Below are 22,710 nucleotides of genomic sequence, written 5' to 3' on the forward strand. Positions count from 1 at the left end.
ACCCTGTATGTCAGTACACTGACATACTGCTTCTATATTGGATTATTACTACTTTCTATATTCAAACAGCACAGCGGGTTTTAGATATGTTTTTTCTGACTGACTGTCTCTGTTAGCCAGTTATTCATTGGATTCAGGGATGCTCAGTTGTTGGGTGTCAAAGGCACCTGTAAACAACCTAAATCAGGCATGTAATATTCAGCACTCCATACCAGAGAGAAGGACAAAAGAGATTTGGTGTTTGTGAGTTTCCTTCTTGCAGCCTATTTCTTACTGTGCCGCTCCTGCCTCCTCTCTCACATCTGTTGGTATTTACAGAGTAAATTATTTCTGAGTTTTTACAAAAGCTGTTAGCTTATCAACAGCTTGCACCCAGCCGAACGCCCTCACTCACGTCTGGTTTCAGAGCACAGGATGAGATCAAGAGACTGAATTAAAAAGAAGATTTTCCCTGCCTCTCTCTTCCTTTTTGTTCTGATGGAAACACTTCCATTAGGGAGACAACCCTGAGGGCACAAAGCCCAGAGGGCATCTACAACAGACTTCAATTTTTTTTTATTAAAATAGAAACCATCAAGTTCTAACTATAGCATCAGTTCAACCTTGAAAAAAACAGCGGGATTCCAAAAAATGCTGACAAATATGAACTTTCCACAAACTGTATTTCTTCATTTTCCAGAATGCAGAACTCATACTAAATTCAAAAGAAACTGATGAAGGTATGTTTAGTTTGAGCAACTGATTTTCATGAATAACTTGATCAAGTTGAAAAGGCTCATACACAAGAACTGAAATTAGAGAATAAAGGAAACAATAAATGTGTCAAATAATCAGGAAGAGACGGAGAGGAAAGTAAACAACACAATAACAGTCAGATGGAACAAAGACTACACACACACACACACACACAGACCTTGTAAGAGTCAATGGCCTCCCGGTCTAGTGAACGGCTGACTGACACCTCTCCTGTGTCGATGTCGATGATGAAGAGACCTTTGGGATCCTGGTCAGCACCGGGGCCTGTCAGTCGGAAGATGTGGTTCCCTGACTTCTCTGTTAAAATCACCTGCAGACACACAAACACACACCGATAGACATCAACGACTGTAAGCTTCTCCCATTTTATTCGGACTCAACTGACTTCCTGAAACAAAGAATGAGTTTAATTACTTTTTTCGCTATCCTTTTTCTTTTTTGAAAGCAGTGCAGAGAAAAAAACTTTGTTTATATAGATTTGAGCCAAAGAGGCTTGGTGAATCTTAAATGCTGATGCAGATCCCTGATAGCTAACAATTAAAAATTCATACCAGAGGAGACTTTGATTTCATCAGTTGGCAAATTCGACTCATGTAAAATATATTAAAAGTTAGCATCTTCTCCCTGAACATTGGCGGCCCGCTGTGATCACTTCTGAATGCAATGTAGGATAACTTTTAGATAAGGAAAGTGGAGCAGTTCAATGCATATGAGAATAATTCCTTCCATAATTAAATGTGGATATTTCTTTTTTTGTTATTTTGGAGTCCAGCCAAACACACTGTTCCCTGTTCTTGATGAGAACTGCCAAGTTAGTCAAGTAACAATCCTGTTAGACAGGGAATAATCTGACCCAGGATAGATGTACTCACATGAGACTGTCGTAGCCAACAGCATCCGCAGGTACGGCAGCACAACAGGAACGGGCAGGTCAAAGAAAGAAACACACAGGAAAACAAAGCATGTTAGATTCACACGGCACAGCAGAAACAGCTACAAAGACCTTGTGAATGTTTGCAGCTCTGGGAAACAGTTTGAGAGAGGGAGTTGAATACAAAACCAAAATTTCCAAAACCTGATGTGTAAACAAATGTAGAGTTTTGTCGTTTTCAGCACAATACAAGTCCAACAACTCAGCATCTTGATTAATTGTACAGTTTTGGATGAATAAGTGGTTTAGGAACAGAACATAGCCTACGAGCTTCAAATGTTATGGTTTGCATTTGGAGTTTGGTTATCTTGCTGAGAGTAGGGTGAGAAGACTGGCAAAGCGAACATGTAGCTGGAACCAATTAGCTCAAGACTGAAAATGAGGGAATATCTTGATTGGCTCTGTTCAAAGGAAACTAAATCTGCTGAATAGCATCTCATAAACTGACTAATGAACATCCAACCTGTGCAAAAACCCAAGTTCAAAGATGAAATTAGAGGTTTTGGGGGGGGTGTTACTTGAGTGCCAAGCTAGATTCCCTCTTGTTCCCAATCTTTATGCCAAGCTAAATGGCTGTTTGCTCCAGTTCCACATTTGATGTAGAGGAATGATGCTGACATTAGTCTTCTCATTTAACAACAAAGGTAATAAGATTTTATCCAAAAAGTCAATCTATTCCTGGATCTAGTGGTGAGAAGATGATGAGTAAATTTTCATTTTTCTGTGAATTATCCCTTTAAATCAAAGCTGTCAGTACTTTAACCTCATAATCGTGTTTTTACTTCACATGTGCTGAAGTGTGGATCCAACACCTCAACACTGCGTCACTGTCTAAACTCTGACAACTGGACCCACATAAATACAGTGCGGTCACTACTTTCGACGTCCTGGGCCTTCCGATGCTGTGTGTCAAGGATCTAAACGGTCTCCCTGCACTGTGCCTCATGATCAGAAGGGTGTGATGAGGTCACCTTTAATGAGTGCACACTTCAATGGGATGGCAGCTAAATGAAGGCTTTTCTACTCCTCACTTGAAAGAGCATGGCAGATGAGGCTGCAGTCATACAAGCCTATGCCAGACAGAGCTCAAGCCCTTATAGTCTCTCAAAGCTCTTTGCCATTTATCTCAATGTCCCCTTTATCTTTTCCCTCTCGCCTGCTTGTACCCTGTGTGTCACTCTCCCTCTCACATGTCCATCCTGGCTCTTCTGCTAAGTGTCCATATCTCATTCTCCCTTCATCATTTTCCACTTCTCTGCACTGTGTCCCCTCACACTTGCTCCCCTGCACTTGTTTAGTTTGTGGATGGTTGCCGTTCAGGATAGGGATAATTCTGAGCAGCGATCACAGTGGCACCCCACATCAGCTGAGTGACAAACTTGGTCAGATGAAGAAAACCGAAAAAATAAGAATTGGGTGCAACTTTTGTTGGATTTCCAGATGGCTCAGCGTTAAACTTGGATTGATGCATGAAGAACAGACATAGATATCGACTGGAGAGTGTGAGGATGAGGAATGAGAGAGGGAGGAGGAAGTAGAGAGAGTGAGAGAGGGAGAGATCACTGATAAAGACACAGAAAGTTCAGCTGAAAAGTAACTGAAGTGTCAGGAGAAGTTTAGTGTGATTAGGAGATGTCTCTGTGGGGAACAAGTGTCATAATCTGCACTGTGCATACACATACACTCAAACTTGCACACACGCTGTTGCGGAAACAACACCCAGTGGCTTTGTCTCTGCAGAGTCTGTCTCCCTCTATGTGCATGGGAGGACTGATGGGAGAATCTCACCTCTTTCTATCAGCTCTCATTACCAGCCAAGCAGACATGAAAGACCGTGGTGCTCGTGATACTGCGAGAAGATGACAGGAGGTGTGGCGCAGCTCCGCAACACACCTCTGAGCACATTGTGAGATCGAACACCAAAACAGTTGATCTGAACTGGTTTGTGCATGTTAATGTGTGTTGGTTTGTGTTTATTAAAATCCTTGATAACATCTCCCGCTGTCTGTGTTCCTGTCAGGTGTCGGTGGGGCAACAAACAAAAACTTGTGGAAAGCATCACAGGTGTGCAACTATGAACACACACAGACATTCCCTCAGAGAACTTATGTAACAAGTAAAAATTAGGTTTATTTTTTTCTGTATGTCAGAATCAGGACAAAAATCTGCTGCGCAAAGCAAAGAGTGTGCAGGGAAAGTATAAAAAACCCCATCACTCCAAATAATAATTCAATTCTGTATAAACCCACAACACAGACATAAGCCATTTTCACACATGACACCCAGATAAAGTCCGGACCCAATTCTTCCAGAGTTTATCAGTTTGCTGTTCACACATGCCAGTGTAGCAGCAGGTTCTCTGCACAGACGCATTCGCACCAGCAACAAATCCTCCGCATCAGGGGAGAGGTGGAGCAGCCGGGTGCAGCACAGAGGCAAGAAGTGATGTATGAACTCCGCTGTCTCTGTCTCCTAACATCTTTGTTAAGTAATTTAATAAATATGTATTTAAGACATTTGTGTTCACACATGCTCCTCCTCTGGAGAAAGTGCAGTCTTGAGTTCAGTGCATGTCTGAAAGTAGCTACAGGTCTGCCTCACAGGTCCTCACGGTTTTCAGGAAGAATAAGGGAAGATTTCAACTCCAGTCATTTGTGGTGCTTGTGTGAACCTGTTTTTTGTAATCTCCAGTAAAAACACTGACCTTGTTGGAATTATATCATCCAAACACAACAATTTCTCTGATCCCAGATAGCGTGTGCGTAACGTCATTCACAATGAATCAAAGTCAGTGAGAAAGGTCAGAAAGAGAGAAAATATGCAGTAGTTTCCCTGAGTGGTGCTTGTGTTATCCCTATCAAAATCATAAAGTCGGCTGCGAATGACAATCACTGGCACTGAGAGGACTCCAGGGACCAGGCCTTGAGGGAACGAATGCGTGTTGGTCTGATTGTGTCTGTGAACGAATGTGATTTTTTGCGAGTAAAGTCTTGAGTGTACAATAATGTGTCTACAGAACAAGTGTGTGTGTACAAGCATGCCTGGCTTGGACCAGTACCTGATTAGCTTAGCACTCCAGCCTGCTGATGAGAGGAATGGTAAGGGATGGTGAAGACATGGACGACTCGTCCTCAGCACAGGATGATGGGAAAACAATAGTGCTAATTAACTGGCTTTGATTGGTTAGCCAGGACTCCACTAATCATTACTTCATTATCAACATCTCTTGGGCAGCTCGCACCCGGCAAATCTGTTTTTTATAGCATCCTAGTTTATTTTTTGTTTAATTTCTCTAATCAAAATGGATTTCACATCTGCTCGATGTCTCGGGGTCTAGACATGAATTAAAATGTACGTCAGAGGGTTTTTACTCACCGGTAGCTAACATCAGGCAGAGATGGGCATGATTAACATGCTGAAAGACAGACGGAGAGGAAAAAGGCAGAAACCTTTTGGTTTTCCAGAGACAATTAAGAGAATCAATTAGACTAAATGATGAGGCCCACAGGCCGCCTGCTTTTTGTGTCTCACAACACAACTCATTCACGTCCTGATAGGAAGCTCAGAGAGAAAAATGTTGTATTGAATGGCTGCTTATTGTGAGGGGAGAAGCAACAAATACAGATCAAGAGAGATAAAGAACGAGGAAGATACAGAAACAAAGGAGGAAGAAGATGCCTGTAAAAGTTGACATACAACAGGTAGAGCGCAACAAGACAATGGAAGGAGAGACACTGACAGGTAGACAGAAACAAAAGGTGCCAGACATGTCCATTCTTTTTAATATATTTACTGAGGCTACAACCAAAACCGGGTCTTAGTTCCTCTCACCAACAGAGCTTTATTGGAGCTGTCATGTTAAGTCAGACATGTTGTTTTGAATGGTGAGCTGGACCCTGAGGTAAGGATGTATAAACACTGTCTGAGTAGCTGACAACTGAAGTGCAGCACAGAAAGTGTTTCATGTTGAAAAATCCACTGTTTTTATGTGTTATTTAATAGGTCTGTGTGTGTTTTGTTGCTAGAGAGTGTATTTGCAATTCTGCTTTTGTGAATTGGGGAATATGCGGTTTTCTGGTTAAAAACTAAAATGTGTAAAGATGTGAAATCGAGCTTAACTCATCCATCGATCCTGACTTCCATTCCTGGCCCTGCTCAGACCTGGTACTAACATCTGTCCCAATAGATCCCATCAAAAGTGGACAACTCTAAAGTTCATTAGTTCGATCCTCAACAAGAAAATATCAAAACCACAAACATATTCATCACATTGAGAGGGACTGGCAGTTGTCCGGCGAACCATCAGTCTTTAGTCATCACCTGTGATTGGCCTGCCAAAGGCTTTAATATGATTTTTATCAAGTTTTCCTGGGGGGAAAATTGCAAATAGAAATATTCACAAGTTCAAAATTGGAGCCAGTGATGAATTCTGCTGAGGAAAAGCAGCAGAACACAGACACCATCAAAAATAAAACTACATGTTAAATACTAAATGTTCTAAAGTCAACAGTGGACACCAATATACTAAACTCTTCAGCAATTTCTGTCCTCTTACACCAATTACAGTCCACAGCTTAGGGAGCTTCTATATGGACAATACAGCAAATGCAGGTTTGTTTTTCACAAGCACTGTCAAATTTGGGTGTGATGGTGATGGATGGGCATTATCGTTGAAAATGACTAATGGATTTGAGAGGTTTAGCTTTGGCACAAAGGCCGAAGCAGCTGGCAACAGCTCTGTGAGGAGATTCTTGGCATAGTTGACACAATATTGCAGCACACCTCACACACAATGTCCTAAAAAGACTTTAAACTGGTACAGGCCTTTCATCATTACAAGACAAATGGCTGAAAAATGACAAAATTAATGTTTTGAGCATTGCAAAATTAATTTAATATATAACAATAATAGCTATATCAGTCAATTAAATGAATGCCCATTTGTACTGGGAGTCCACAGGAAGTCAGCCTGCACATGTTCTGTGGCCAGGGCTGTGCAGTGCTACATATTCCCTTTGCTACAAAAAAACAGTCCATGAGATGAACAACTTAAGCCTTGACGAACTGGAGCAATATGGTTGTGTGTGAGTCTGGACAGTGATATGAGGGTTTCTGTACTTGCTTGAGTGGATTGAATAAGTATGGACCAGTCTACTTAGTACTTGTTGCCTGTCATGCAAATAAAAACCATGCTCCCATCTGCATAGAGTCCATACATCAAGCACCAAATCCCGCAACTCCTACCAAACAGTCTATATGTGACTATGCATTTCGGATAATGTGCCTGGTCACCAACCTTCACTGGGTTGCATTGGGGGTCATTTTGGAAAAACAGTTGCCAATTTTTGACATTCACCCATGGTATGAACAGAACAGGCGGAATATCCCCATTCACTGTGTATGCATGATCAGATTGATTATAAAAAATTTAAAACAATGAAGAGGACAAATAATTGTAACCCATCTTCATGCCCAATTAAGGAATTATTTCCCACTCATGCATAGACCCACACAAGAGCAACAGAGCTTAGTGAGTAAACCTTGACAAATTTATTTTCTAGAAGATCGAGGAATCTAAAAAGAGGCACATATTATGGGAAACATTTAAGCATATCAGTTTTATTGCATGCTCCAGCTGCTGTGTGAGTCCTTGTGAGCGGTTATGGGCCCCCAAGGGAGGGCAGCGGGGAAACCTCTGTATCAAAACAATTCCACAGCTAGCAGGATGTGTGACATAAACAACAAGGTTCTTAACCTTCCCCTGTGACTCCCACTGACAGCCGGCCAACCCTAACGCGCACACACACACACCCGTCACACACTAAAACATTTTGCATATGTACACGCACACACACAGTCATACATGTCAAATCGTGGCTCATGCAATCCCACCTCTCCCCCTTCTTCCGACTGCACATCTCCCAGAGAGAAGGAGGGAGCATAAAAAATGAACGGCTGCCATATGGAGCTATGTTGCGTAAGAAGAGCAAAGGCATTGGGGTGGAAAATCAATTTCGCCAAGTCGCCGACATATAGCTTCTGTTGGGTAAAATAGCCCACATTAGCCTGTCTCCTCATGCAAAGCTGAGTGTGGAGGTAGTGGAGACAGATGGAGGGGTGCAGGGATGAGATAGGAATGGTTGGAGCTTATCAATGGAAAGTGGAAAGAAGCAGGAATGGGGAGCACAGTTAAGTGACCACAATGGAGAGAGAGAAAGAAAAATAGTCCATCTAATGAACGCACTTTGATTCCAATTTGTCACATGGAATTGTAAAAGTACCACAATGGCTTTATCCATTAGGTGACACTTGAACTTAATCTGGAGCGGATCGATAGCATAACCTACCATAGAGATCATTTGTGTTCCCTTATGGAGCAAACTTATCTGCTGAGTTTCTGCTAATTTCCTGCAGATTACTGAAGGAAAACTTTGCACTATCCCAGGTGGAGTACAGTTGTACCACAGGAAATATTACCTCATGATTCGACAGATGCAAATTCTCCAAGACCAGCAACACTGTTAACATCAACCTCTCATGACCCTTAAGTTGCTTCACAGGGACAATACCGCCAGCAGTGCAGGTATGAGACCATAGACTGTATATAAAGAGACCAAGGCTCTGTGTTGCAGTCATGGTTCAATCATCTATTATGTGCAGGGCTCAGTATGAGATCTCTTTGTTATGTTAGTGTAGTGCAGGCATTGAGATATGTGGTGGATGTCTCAGCATCCAGTGTTATCTGGAACAAACCTGCTAGACATATACAGATAGACAAGCTTTGTACAAAGCAAACAGACAAGCCTTACACTAGGTCCAGCATGGTTGGGTTTGTAAGGAATGTACTGTTGACCATTTGTTTTTAAGATATGATTTACCTGCTGCACAGACTTCTCACCATCAAAAATCAGTGCAGTTGCTTTGCCGAGGAAATTATTGGAAGAGCAACTGCGGTCCCATGCACATTGTAGCCTCACCCCATTCATAATCTGCCATATAAATAATAAGCTGTGTCACATTATCTCTGGCCTTTCGCACAGGGATCGAGCTGGACAAATAAAATCTTTCATCCGTGATAAAACAATGAATAAATTCTTGCAGGAGCACACTTTGGAGAAAAACATGCAAATATGTCTTTATAGAAAACCCTGATAATATGGTAAAATGGTACCTTGAAAATATACAGAAATGAGATTCACACCTTTTGCAGTAATGTGTGCAGTAATGCCTTCAATGTCCGCTGAGAATCCTAATGACAGCAGTGCTGATAAAACTTGTGAATAATACGATTAAATTGGATGTCAAACAGTAATGTTATAGACTAACATGATTATTTTTCCCCATCAGAATTTAATAAGGTAATCTGAGAAAAAAATAACACACCTTTTTCAACCCATGTCAAATATTTGGTCTCCAACAAACTTTAATTTTAACAGTTTGTTTTCAAAACCTTTTCACAAGATAAGTATAAAAATATGAATGTGCCATGTAGGCATGTCTATTTATTAAAAAATATGTTTTATCTGTATTTACTGAATAGATTATTTTATGGGCAAAAAAAAAAAACACACAACCATCTTGTCTGAAACAGCTATGGTAGGAAATTAACTTTTAAACTTTTAAATGTCACTTGAAACAAAAGCTCCCAATGTTGTTTATCTATGTTTCTTTAACTGATATGAAACCTCAGGTGCTGCTGGTAATTGTTTGCTTCTGAACACTGAACCCGACGTTTGACGTAAGAATAAAACACAAATAAATCCAAGCTGTAAATGTTGAGTTCTCCTACACCTTTTCGGAGAAGTCAGATGGAGGACATTTGGTGCAACCCACCTGAAGCGTGGCAAAATGGCAACTGAGTGCTCCACATTGCCACGATGCATCAGCAGATTTGGCTGCCTGTGGCTTCTGTCTCTGCCCCGAAATGAAATGAATGCTGATGGGAGACAGTTCTGACACAGAGGAGGAGATCTAGTGTGTGTCGCAGATGGTGCTTGATGCACCCAAAGAACAGGGCTTCCAGGGAGCGTTCCAAGCAAAGCAGGAGCGCTGGGAGCAATGCACAAGGTGACTACTTCAGAAGGGATGGCAGCCAAATTGAAATCAGGTGCAGTTTTTGCCTTTTTTTTTTTTTTTTTTTTGTTAAATGGAGCAGTTTCATGTCTCGTACACCGGCTTGTTTCTACTTGCTCTCTGCCCGCTCATCTCTGTGGCTTAGTTTTCTAGCACTCTGTTGTTTTCCTGCATCTTTTGATCCTCATCATGTTTTGGACCTTTCCTGAGATTTAACATTTTGTTTGCCCATGTGGATTGTATCCTGTCGTTTCCTAAATAAAGACTTTGCTTTTCCTTCTCTCTGGTGTCTTTTCTGAGAACTGTGACAACAGATCTGACTTACAGTTTCTGGCCAGGGCCTCATTTCTCAAAAACAATTGCTCTTAGATGTAACAAGTGTTTGTAGAAAAGACAAGCGTGATCCTGGGAGGTTTTATTTATTACCTGTGTGCATTTGTTAAACCAGCACATTGAGATTCTAGGTTGTTTGGAGTAGCTGTCTCTCCTTTAATTTTCTGTGCAGGAGTAAAGCAGATAAAATAATTGGAAAAGGACAATATTAGTTGAGCAAATTCCACTTTGTCTTCAATTCTAACAATTAACACTTTTAGCGCTCATTTCATATAATAGCAATTGCTAGTTATATGCATGGGGCAACTGATTTGGTTCTGCAAATATTTTCCTCTGAATCACACATTATGACATATATACACATTAGTCAATGACTTTACAAAAATTATTGACAACTGTACACAGTGTACGAGCTCAATGTTGATGCTGCAGTACTTACTTCGCCTCAAGCATAAAATAAGTTAGATGTAGAAAAGATCTTATATGTCTTGTCAATAACAGAGCAGGGAGTTTACCAATTGCTGTTTTCTTTGCAGATCATATTTGCAATATTTTGAGGAGTGATGACGAGGCGTGTATTAGAAACTACTTCAAAGTTTGCAACATTTCCTATTTTTGGCTGAAACAATCTTCAATTACTTTCTATTCTTTGCAGTATCAAAGATATCTAGAGTAGATTTTTCTAGACACGAATCAGAGCACAGAACAGCCCCTAGTTGCTCTAATAATCCAGTCTTAAATTGTTATTGTAGTAAAATCTATGTTCTTCTGTTTCAAATTGTATTTGATATGCTTTCAGAGACAATTGCCTGTGACAGTCTTGAACTCATCACTTTGCTGTGACTTCAAACGTAGTGAGAGTAGATAGAAAAGGCCTTTAGTTCGCTGCACTAGGTTTTATCATTGCTGTGGAGGTTCCCAATTTTAAAACTGAGCTTGATAAAACTGCAACAGAACCTGAAAATAGCCAAATAAATCTAACAACCAGATTGTATGTATTTAAACTATATATGGGAGTATTATTTAAATCCTCCATCGATTATATGTACCTGCAGCCATGTCTGCTTTGTTGTCCCAAAATGATATGAATAATATAAGTTGTCAGTGCTGCAGGTGACAGTGAGGTTTGCATCCCTTCATCCTGAATACAAAGACACATGCATAAAGATCTAAAGCAAACAATTTATGACCCATACCCTTTTATTTAGAGGCTAATATCTAAAGCTTTCACTGTGTTTTACTCACAGTTTTCAAATGGCAGCAAACAAAACACTCCAATATCTGGTCTAATGTTTTTGAAGCACAGATAGAGTGCTGTTTTATTTAAAACATCAATGGAAGAAGTGCTTCTCTTCTGAGGCAGAAAGATAAAACGACACGTACACTGCCGACACTATCTGCTTTTATTTCCGTGCGAGATGCTAAAAACAAATCTCTTGAATCATTAAAGTATTATGATACACAGCAATTAATTTCAATAGTGGGAAGTTTCAAGCTTCACATCAGAATATGTTTGGAAAAATGTAAACAGATTTGTCATCATTATCACTGGTCAACAACAACAGCTATGTATTGCTGTGCTTTTGTGAGCTTACTCATGTGCCCTAGAGATAATTTGCACTGTGATCTGGGACAGCAAGAGAATCACAAACATGTATAAATCAAACTGAGATGTAGTTTGAACTATCGTATGCATGCAGCATTCTTGAGTACTACTGGTCCATGTGCAAACAGGAATGGCTCAGTTGAAACTTCTTCTTCTTCTTTTTATATGGTAAAAGGAACAGAATTCCTTCAGGGGATTTTTTTTTTTACAACTAGAGCAAAGTAGCAGGATTCTGCTTCAGACACTTTGACTGAGTGACTAAATTGGAAATTAGCCTAAGTTAATGAAATTAAGAAAATCACTCTTTGCTGCTGGTGAGCAAACTTTGTTTTTTGCAGAAGTGAAAAGGCCCCACACAACTTAGTTATTATTATTGGTCTGACATGCATCAATGCAAAACGACTAGATTAATAAAATATCCACAAATCAATGCAGACTAAGAAATGTCTAAAGCATTCTGTTACATAACAGGAGTTGATGATGACTTTAGGGACCTATTTAAAAGTTGACTGCAATTTGATGAGAACTAATGATCACAAAACCAATTCTATTCACAAAAGTTTGCATTTCCCTCTATACACTGCAGGAGAAACCAGAATTATCTTCCTGAATAGACTGACTGTGGAGCTGCTGTGGAGCAGATTAGGGAGCGGACCATACTATTCTTTTCTTTGGGTTAAATAAGACCATGGTGACAGAACACAAAAATGGACTATGAAAATAAAAATAGACCATAAAAATATCATTTTCTGAGCCTTTAAATAATGCACATATTGAATATTTGGTTCTGTTCCTTGGGCAATTTTCTCTCCTGGGTGAGCGTTTCCAATGCAAAATAAAATACTCCATATTTTCTCTGTCTGGCTATGAATACAGCCTATTTCCATTGTAGGACTTAGTTGGGAAATCAAGCCCTGCACCTGAATGTATGATGACACCATGTGTTTCTTACCTTGCCAATGAGCCTGGGGAAAGGAGCTCTCTGGTTCTCGGTTACGATCATAGGAGGGACCAGCAGGGATCTCTTGTGTCTGTATGGCAGCGTTTGGCCAAGACCCAGGATTTTCTGCAACAGAGAAGAGAAACCATATTGTCACACTTAATAATAATCCTCCACATTTTATGTTTTGCATTATGTAGCATGTGGTGATGTGATTTGTGCAGCAGCCCTATTTCTTCCCAAACAACTTTTTAGCATCTTGTTAGCAATTACCCTCAACCCCACCAAGGGCACAGAAACACACACTCTCACACAGCAAGCAGTCAAGTATGCAAGCATTTGAAAGGTTGGGAGAAATGTTTAAACAAGCTTCTCCCGGAGCGACTCCCAACTTTGATTGCAGAGTGGTACGTATGTAAGAAATGCAAAACAGGCCGAGAGAAGAGGAGAGGAGATTCTTAGGGAAGACATTAAATAACCACATCCGCTGCTTTACTGCCGTTAATGTCAAATGTGGATTCAAGACACAGCAAGAAAAAGGATCCATCAAAGCAAGAGTGGTAATGACAAAAAGACATGGTTTCAAAAAGTTGCAAAAGCTAATACACTCCTCCACTAGATAATGTCATAGTCATGTCATGATGATATGATTCCCACCATATTATCATTTGTTATTTTTTGATCTACACAAGTTCTAGGTCATGTCTATAATCCTATGGGATGCAGAGATATCTCCAAATTGCATATTTAAACAATGCATGACATAATGTTCTGACTTAAAACACAATGTCATATGATGGGGAATGATTTTTGGATCAATATGAGCTTTATTCTCTATTATTTACAAAATAAATGTGCTTTTTGGACCATACTATTGTTGAAGTTATTCTCGACCTTAGAGCGACCAGCCTAAAATGTTAAATCATCTGTAGGTAGCATCTCAAGAAATCCCCCCACCAATTTTTGTGAAAATCTGCCCAAGCGTTGTTGAGTTATTATGTCCACACATGCAGACAGGGAAGGAAACAGTACCCTGTGTGCATGGCTCTGCTGCAGCCAATGAAGAAATGAGAGACGACAAGGTTTCGAAGCAATTGCATCGTTCATGCAGAAAGAGCCAATCCGAAATGTTATTTCTGCTCTCGAGAACACAACAGTGCAAACTTATTTCATCATGCACCTTCTTCCTGTTGTAAACAAACACGTGGTCGGTACTGTGAAACAGTGAGAGACCTTCTTCTCTGCACTCAAGAGATCACGGATACAGTTGAGGACCTTCTGCTTAGATGATGACAGAAATAATGTCTGACATTGACACAGTAAACAGGAAGCTGGAAACCTGGCTGCTAATACTGAGTCGTTGACCTACAGCAGAGGACAGTCTGCTGACTGTCTTCACACCTGGACAAGAGCCGAGCAGAGACGACAAACACAGACACACAAACACAGACACACAAACACAGACACACACACAAGCACACAGCGCATCACCTAAAATCAGAAATCCATGATTTCGCTGTCTATGTAGATCAATAGCATTTTTTTTTTTTAATTTAAAAGTCATATGGATTGAGCAAAAATCTATTATGAAACAAAACACATAGCTCCTCCCCTAATTACCTCTTCTCTCAACTAACTCAAACACAATAGATTTATATCTGGTTTTGTGACTTCACTTGCAAAACTAGAGACCAAACTAGCACTAGAATGGCTCTCAGGCACAAAAGGTTCATTTTTGGCCCATTTGACATCCTGCCCCCAAGTTTCATGGGAATCCAAAGGGTTGTTGTTGCGTAATCCTGCTGACAAACAACCAAATAAAGTCTCATTAGCTAAACCGACTGTTAGTAACTCAGCTACTCAAGAAATTAAAGCCTAACTGGGCTTGAAACCCTACAATACAATGGCTGATGACATGATGCTCATGTTGTTAAGACTCCTGGTGGACTGAACTGTCTCTTGTTTACCCTGTAAGCTGCTTTCAATCAAACACAGAAAACATCATCCATCTCCAGATGTGTTGAAGATGAATTTCGGATATTCCCCTGATTATAAAATTAAAATAAATTCCAAATCTCTGACATTTTAGTTGGCTTCAAAAAGCCAACAACTCAGTTTTTGAATCTTTGCATAATTGACCTCTCATGTGTCGTGTGTTACTACAGCTAATTATCAACATCGAGGCAGTCACCGCTACAGAACGTTGAGCAAAATGACAGAATAATGGCGAAGAAAAACATCACAGCAACAGGACGAGCCGTTGATCTCTGGTTAAAGTGACATCACAGTCAAAATATGAAAGGGAAAATGCCGACCCGAGGGTTTGGCGGTTTCATTTGCAATGCAAATAGCCTGTTTTGTCCTTCATCTTTTATAGCCTACTGTGCAACACTTTATTGACAATGTGAGGTGTACACAGATGCAATTGTGTGTGTGTGTGCAGGTGGCTGTTTGTGTGTTTACTGTTCACACTGCTGTTCTTGGCTGACAGGGACTCTGGCAGCACTCTCACCCCTGTCAGGGTGATGGAAAGAGAACAGGTAAGAGGGAAAAACTGAGCCATTTGTTTACTGCACAGTGCCAACACTGAGACAGCGAGGGCATCGCCGCCGCCGCCGTTATCCAGCAAACATTCACAGCGCAAACCGCCTCACCACCATACCATCCATCCTTCCCTGCTGCAAGGGTCAGAGAAATTAAACAGTCATCATAAACACAAGTGGACCAGAACAAACCAAAGTTACACTGTGTGGTCTCTGAAATGGTCTCTTATCAAACCCACTGGGGGATGACCTTTCAAATGTCAAAGACAGGAATCTAAAACTGGACCCGAAGCGGTTAAACAGAACACTGCACAAAACTGTTTGAGATTATGTGAGCAATTTTGTGTCTAAAGAGCACAGTCAGTGGTGTGTACATGTATGTGACCAGTTCACAGGCGAGCTGATGGACTTTTAAGCACTGCCTGTATAAATCCGGCCTGAGTCCCAAGCCCAGGGATGAGCACTTCAATCCCATCATGCACAGGTCTCAGCTGTGAGGTATTTGTAAAGGGAAGAGGAGCTGTAAGGCAAACAGGCACCATGAGGTATTTTTAGTGGCTGGGCGGAGGGACGGGCGGCCGAAGTTAGAGCTTAGATAGATCACACTGTGAAATCCACATCTTCAGTAGGCTGAGATACAGTAGATATGGAGAGGGAGCGATGGCGCTTTAAAAGCCATTACATTCCAGGGGTGTATCAGGACAGAGAGACACACTGCTGTTCGGCTGGACAGAGACATTTGTCCTGCCACCGAGGATGGCTCCTGCAGGGCATTCTGGGAGAGTGACTTGCAGTCCTATTTTTTTTTTCTCCCCCCCCCTCACCTTTTTTTTTTTTATAGCTCTTCTTCTCACCTGTGCATGTGTGATGAATCGTGTTCTCGCAGCCTGGTAACACCGTGAGAGAATGAAGCTGTGAATCTTTAATGTGTCCTGTTCATAAATTACCACCACACCATCAACCCTGATCCAGCCTCAATACATTTGCCTCTGTCTCAGTGTCGCTGATGTTCATCAGGTCATTTCAATGTGCGGAGGTGAAAGGAGGGGATTTAGCTTGTGTATGTGTGTGTGCAGTGTTGGGATCCACTTGTGGCCTCCAACATGAATCTGATCTGCACAACACTGCGTGTGTTTGTGTGTGAGGGCGAGAAAGACAGAAGCCTTTATCATTGTCATCTGAGTGCAGAGCAACTGTGGCAGCAAAGTCACGTCCTTGTCCATTCTGCCATTTTCACTCTAAACGCTATATTGAGAAGTGTCATTACTCATTGCTGACAAAGTGTTGGAGACCTGGTGATAAATGGATAATATCAAGGCCAACTATTCAATGCGGTGTAAAATCTTGGATGTGCGGCCAGGTCGGGCGATCAGTCAGCTCTCCAAACACTCACTTGTGTCAGCAGTTTGTGAACTCACTTTGTTAGGTACACCTGGATAAAACTGCAGCAGTAAATAATGAAGGTGGGATTTAACGTCCTTACGGTTACAACGTTCACATGGTGTTGAAACTGTTGTAGAAAGATGTTGATTTAACATTATAGTCACTTTTGAAGCTGCAGTGTGTGGTGCTGTTGAATTGCGTTGCCTTATACCTTATACAGCCACATGCTTATATTATAATGCCAATCCAAATGAATATCATTAATCATTAACTAAGCAAGAGAACCACATCTTTGTATTTTGCATGTTCAACAGCAACAGAAACTACATTCCCCAACATTATAATACAGTTAAATCATCACTAATTACATTCATACTGAAGGAAGGATTGATTGGAGGAGTTCATTTGATTAGACAGGATTTGTTTTTGCTCAGTGAACCTAAAAACAATAAGTTTCACACTTGCTAGGTTTTAAATGTAACAAGATCCAAATTGCTGACAATAGGTTGGTGGTCAATAATGGTGAGTTCTAAAACGAGAGCGCTTACAGTTTCGTTGGAGGGAATCAGTCAGTCAGGCAAATCAGAAAACCAGGTGACCCAAACAAAAAATCCAACTCAGGCAGAAAACCGGTAAAACCTCAGGAACAGAGCCAACGAAGAGCTCATCTTTCTCAGACCGATCAGAAAACCAGTCACAAGAGTGAAATCACTAGAGGTTTGGATCACAGGTGAAACACATCAGGGCGGGGCCAACAATCACAGCAATCAGGAAGAAGACAGGAAGTCAAATAGCATGCAAGGTAAATATTTTCAAATTAAAAGAGGAATTGAGAAATAGTCCAAACAACTGAAAAATGAGTCAAACGCAAAGTATTTAAAGTTCTTCACAGGAGCAGATCCTAATACTGATAATATGTGACAGTACAAAGTGGAATCAATAAATCACAACCACTTTTTTTCTGAGATCCACGCAGCTCATTATAAATGGATCATTTCATTTTCCAAATTAATCAATGCTGTGCTCAATAATCCAGACTGCTACAAAGACATTGGATGAACAAAAATCATAAACTCAAATCAAGTACATGTTAAATGTTTAGTCCTATGGTCTACCTTCTATTATATGTGATAACAAATTAAAATATTTAATGACATTGTTAAATAAATAAATCTCATCCTCCTCATGCCAAGATGAAAACCATTAGACTCTTGTAGTTTTAAAAAAAACCGAACGTGACAAACATGTGTCTAACATGCTAAATTGTGTAAACTGGTTAAATAGTCATAACCACCAAACTGTGAGTTTATGAACCCGCCAGTACGACAGAAAATGTCATTTTCACCTCACATAAATAATAAATGAACTGTTTTGATTATCAAGTAAGTTTTTTTTAGTTTCTTCTGCTTGAAAGCCACGTCTTCAAAAGATGTCTGTTATCCTCTGCTGACCTGAAAAAGTCACGCATGTGATGATCCATGTTTCTCTTGACTTCCATCACAGTCACACTTCTCTCTCATCTGCCTCTAGTACAGATGCCAGGAGAGAAGCTTTTAACTGAATCTAAAAGACCATCATCTTTTTTAAATCTAATTTTAGCTCTTGTCCTTTGGTTGTCAACTAATTTTAGGATTATTCTAAAATTTTCACTTTACTTTTTACAACTTTACCTTTGACCTTTCAGACTTACATTGAGCCTGTCTACCCAAAACAAAACACTGTTTGTCGATGGAAATTAACACTGTATTAATATTATAATATTACAACATTGTGAGTCTTTCTTCTTCTGAAACTGTTTTTAAATCACTCCTGAAAACATACTTGTTATTTTTTTAATTTACTACTCAACTCATTAAATAAATGAAATCAATATAAAGGCAATTTGGTTGTTTGCAATACATTAATTTCTATCTTGATGACTGAGAACCTGGACTATATTCCTGTTGGGAATCTGGATGTCTATTCAGGGGTTGCATCTTTCGGAGGCTGCATTTTTAAGACCAAATGCGTCACAGTGCCGTGACTACACTATCCCATTTCAAAGAGTCCCCCAAGCAAAGACAGATCCAACAGGTGGATCCTTCTCAGGCCAACTTATCCCATTGCAATTCAGTGACAAACAGTTTTTCAAATAGAAAATGGTACCAGCAAGCGACAGGGCATATGCTTACACTTTAAAATGTCAATATCAGGATTCAAATCAGCCAAACAGCTAACTGCACACATGTTAAAACACCGAGGGGCCTTAAAACTTCCTTGATCATGGATCATGGAAATCCGGAAGTTAGACAACGTCCTCAGAGTCCCGGACACGTATAAGGACCAGTTTGATCACCACTTCTCTGCCAGGATCTCATCATACTGACTCACTTGTTTCAAGTATGTTTTTGGAAAGTCTTTTTTTCTTGTACCCCTGAGCGACGTGTCCTGACCTCTGTTCCCTGTCGGCCCAGGATCATCTGTAGTCTCTACGCTCAGCCAGCTCCTCAGCCACACTCCTCCTGCTCTCCCACTGGAAACCCCTCTGTTCTGGACACTGGAGTTCACCCCCCCTCTTGTCTCTTATCTTGATCCATAGCTGTTTTACCTACAAGCTCCCCTGATTTTGTCAAGCACATCTTCATATTGTTCTCTGAATCTCTTTGTTTTACTCTGTGCCTCTGACTCTGGATGCAGGATGGTTTGATAATAATAATCAAAACTTCATTAAGGCAAAATGTCTCATCAACATGCAGCTCAGGCGCTTGTAATTTTAATACAAATGTCGAAACTGTCTTTGCTGTCATCTTCATTGCCAAAAACCTCTTTACACCCTTCATGTAGAATTTGACCTGCTGTGAGACAAAGCAATTTAACAATCACAAAAGCTTATTTTTGAATAAGCATATCAATAATTGGAAGGTGAAGGTTTGTTTTGCTGCTCTTGTCAAGCAGCATGACGTTAAGCTTTCCGTTCTCACTCCCACACACGAAAAAACCAGGGAAAAGATGTGTAAGTTTGCAGATATATTAAACCTCTTCAGCAAAGCATGAAGCGTGAGGGGGGAACTAATGTAAAAAGGGAGACAATAGACAAAGGCAGTAAACAGAATTAATAAATGACAGCTACAGAACAAGCTAAGGAGAGATAGTGTGAGTGGGCTGGAGACAGTGAGAGGAAGATTATTTGTGTTTCGCTGTATAATGTGAGCTGTTGTGCTGCGGTTGCAAGATGTCACATCTTAGTCATCCCCAGAAAGCCCAACTGAACACTGGGAGCTTGGTTGAAAAAAAAAAAAAATCTATTTGCTGTTGCAGGATGAGGATTTTGCTCAGGATGCAATATTACATTTCATTCTGCGAGCGCAAAATGGATGAATCATAACAAAAGCAAAATAAATAGGCTTTTGGACTCAGATTATTTTGCCTCTTATCAGTTGTTACATTTGAATGGTTCCTGTTTATGCCCCTGAAGGCAAGAAATGTTCTGCATAACAGAACCAAAACAGCACAGAATAACACACAGAATAAAAGTCCATATCTCGGAGCGTGCATTTGTTAAATTGAAATGCATTCTTCCATTAATTCATGTATTGATCGGTTAGAAAAAAGGGGGGAATAAAATACTTTGGAATTCAGAGTTTTGCCCATAATAGGAATCATTCATCAGCCACTTCTCTCCCTCTGGGCCTGTGTTACAGCAAAATACACAGAGGATTTAAAAACTGATTCTCTCCACCTTTGCTCACAGCACTTATCAATTATCATCAGCCAATATTTTCTGCCACGATACCATTTGTTATGCCAATAAATTCACTATGGAATGTTTCCTGTGCTGCGTTCAGAGAGGAAACAAGAGGGAGGTTTGGGCAAAAAGAGAATCTAACTGACAGGAGCATAACAAAAAGATTTCATCACAAAAAAAAAAAAAAATACAGTTTCAAAAAGAAACCTGCTCCGTGGTATAATAATTGAAAAACAGGAGGGGTGAGAAAGCTTTAAAGCAGCTTGACTAACCATGAGTACTATCTCAGATCGGAGATTTAAAACCATCCCAGTGCAGTCAGCGTTGTCAGCTGAGTCATTTCGCAAGTGAAACCCCAGGCTTATTGAAACAAGCTTTTAAATATGCCATGAGTTAGTTACAGATTCTTTAGAAGCTGCCTGAACACGTGTTTGATGGGCCACTGGAGAGACGAGGCGGGGCGGGGGGAGTGCGAGGCTACTACAGGATATGGACAGAGAAAGGAACAATGGATTTTCTGATTATATGAGTCCCAGAGCTTGAGAAGCTTCTGTAGATTAATTGATAGTGAAATAATGAGAGCTTTTAAACACCCTGCCTCACCAGAAGACTCTGCCTCCCTCATAGGCTTCTATTAGCCTCAGGATGTCTTCCTCTCTACCAGGATCTTCCGACAATCTTTGTTTGTCTTTGTTTCTCTCTTTAACCCTTTTACTAAGTCATGCACTTCCTGACTGTGTGTGCTCTGCAAGCACAACTTACTCTACTTAAGAATATAGGGCACTTTAAAGCACTTGTTCTGGGGAAGGACAAACTAGTTAGTCAGAGATATCAAGCTCAACATCAAACTTGGAACAGGAAACTCAAGAGTCAAGAGTCATTTTTGGCGAAATACAACCATTTGGTTTGTATAGCCACTTTGTCTCAGTGTGTTTTCACAACTCAAAGTCTGGACCATGGTCCCAAACAAGGTTCATGTCTTTGTTCAATTCTTTACATTTGATCCAGTTAGATTTTTTGTTTTGTCTCAGCGGAATAGAGACTTTTGTCTGATATGCGTACGTTTTGTTGTCATTACGTATCCGTGGGTTGCATCTACCAATACTTGACATTAATTGGCTTTTGTTTTTGTCAATCAACTGTTGTATTTGCTAACTTTTACATATGATACAAAAAAGTAGTAGATTCCATTCACTTCATTAATTCCATCGTTACTTTAATATAATTACAGTATTAATACCAGCAAAATCAATGTTCTTGTAGTTTGTTATATAGTCTGATGTGATAACTGCAAACAATTCTGTGAGCTGCTTCTGCTTCTATTTCTTCTCCTATTTTTTAATGCTCTTGACTTCCTGCAATTTCTCCAAAGTTCCCAACTATCCAAAGAAATGATGTCACTCATTAAATGATCCAAACCATTGTTCAGTTTGTTCTGGATGAAGACAACCCAAATTTTGGCCCATTGGTCCAGACTCTGGTCCAAGGCCCCTTTCAGACCTGTTATTTAGGTTTGGACTAAACTGACATGTCCACAGCAAAAAAGAATAAGTGAGAAAGAGCCTTTAATGTAATCTTGTTTATACACTGTTTTACTGATTCTCTAGCCACTCCTGTGTCTTCTCTTTCCTCAGTTTTCATTGCAGCAACGTCAATCACTTCAGTTGATACAGTGCTATTATTACAACTCACACAAATGACAGCCTAAGGTAAAAAAAGAAAATCCTATCCAAGTTTTAATTAACTACAATTTCCCCTAAGGAAGTGACTATATAACAGTGCTTGATAGTCTAAAAATGAAATGTCACATGAAACCGTACACAAACAAGAGTCTCAGGGAAGGTAAACACACAAACACATTAGCCTTTACAGAAACTTTACTTTACTCATAACTTGCCAAAGACTAATTCACTTGTATCATCAATTAATTGCCAAGGTAACACCCATGGACTAGCTAACCAAATAAATGATGGTGAGAGGCACAAACAAATTAGAGCCACATCATGCCAAGAGGGATGTGGAGACATTCATTAAGCTCGGGGCTGGCAGAGCAGCAGCAGCGGGACACTGAGCACTGCAGCAGGAAGACAAACGATCTCTGAGAGGGAGAAGGAAACTCTGACTGAACCTGCAGTCCCTGGAAACTTTTCCTAATCAACTTAGTGTATTTTGACTAAACAGAGGTGGATGGAGGATGTGGATGAGGGACAATGGGGTTTATTCAGGTGCCCAGCGTTTTGTAAGGACGTCAATTTGCTGTAGCTTGCACAAACAAAAAGGACACGTTGCAGAGAAGCAAAGCCAAAGACTGAAGAGTGGGCTGAGGAGAGGCTTTAACAGCCAGACTTTCATATAAATGGACCTGGTCAGAGTAATACTTGAGAGACAAAAGCCTGGTGCACACACATTACAGCTGTTTAT

General features: G+C 40.4%; 1 protein-coding gene across 1 annotated transcript in view; it reads right to left on the minus strand.

Moving 5' to 3' along the window:
* cdh13 (cadherin 13, H-cadherin (heart)) overlaps positions 1–22,710 on the minus strand; it is a 275,119-nt gene that overhangs the window by 148,557 nt on the left and 103,852 nt on the right. The window contains exons 4-6 of the mRNA XM_020079467.2: positions 12,652–12,765; positions 1,629–1,634; positions 914–1,066 (exon numbers count right to left, since the gene is read on the minus strand). Coding sequence (XP_019935026.2) covers positions 914–1,066; positions 1,629–1,634; positions 12,652–12,765 — 273 coding nt within the window. The remainder of the gene's footprint in view (positions 1–913; positions 1,067–1,628; positions 1,635–12,651; positions 12,766–22,710) is intronic.

This window comes from Paralichthys olivaceus, chromosome 7 (genome assembly GCF_024713975.1).
Source record: "Paralichthys olivaceus isolate ysfri-2021 chromosome 7, ASM2471397v2, whole genome shotgun sequence".
NCBI classification, from domain to species: Eukaryota; Metazoa; Chordata; class Actinopteri; order Pleuronectiformes; family Paralichthyidae; genus Paralichthys; species Paralichthys olivaceus.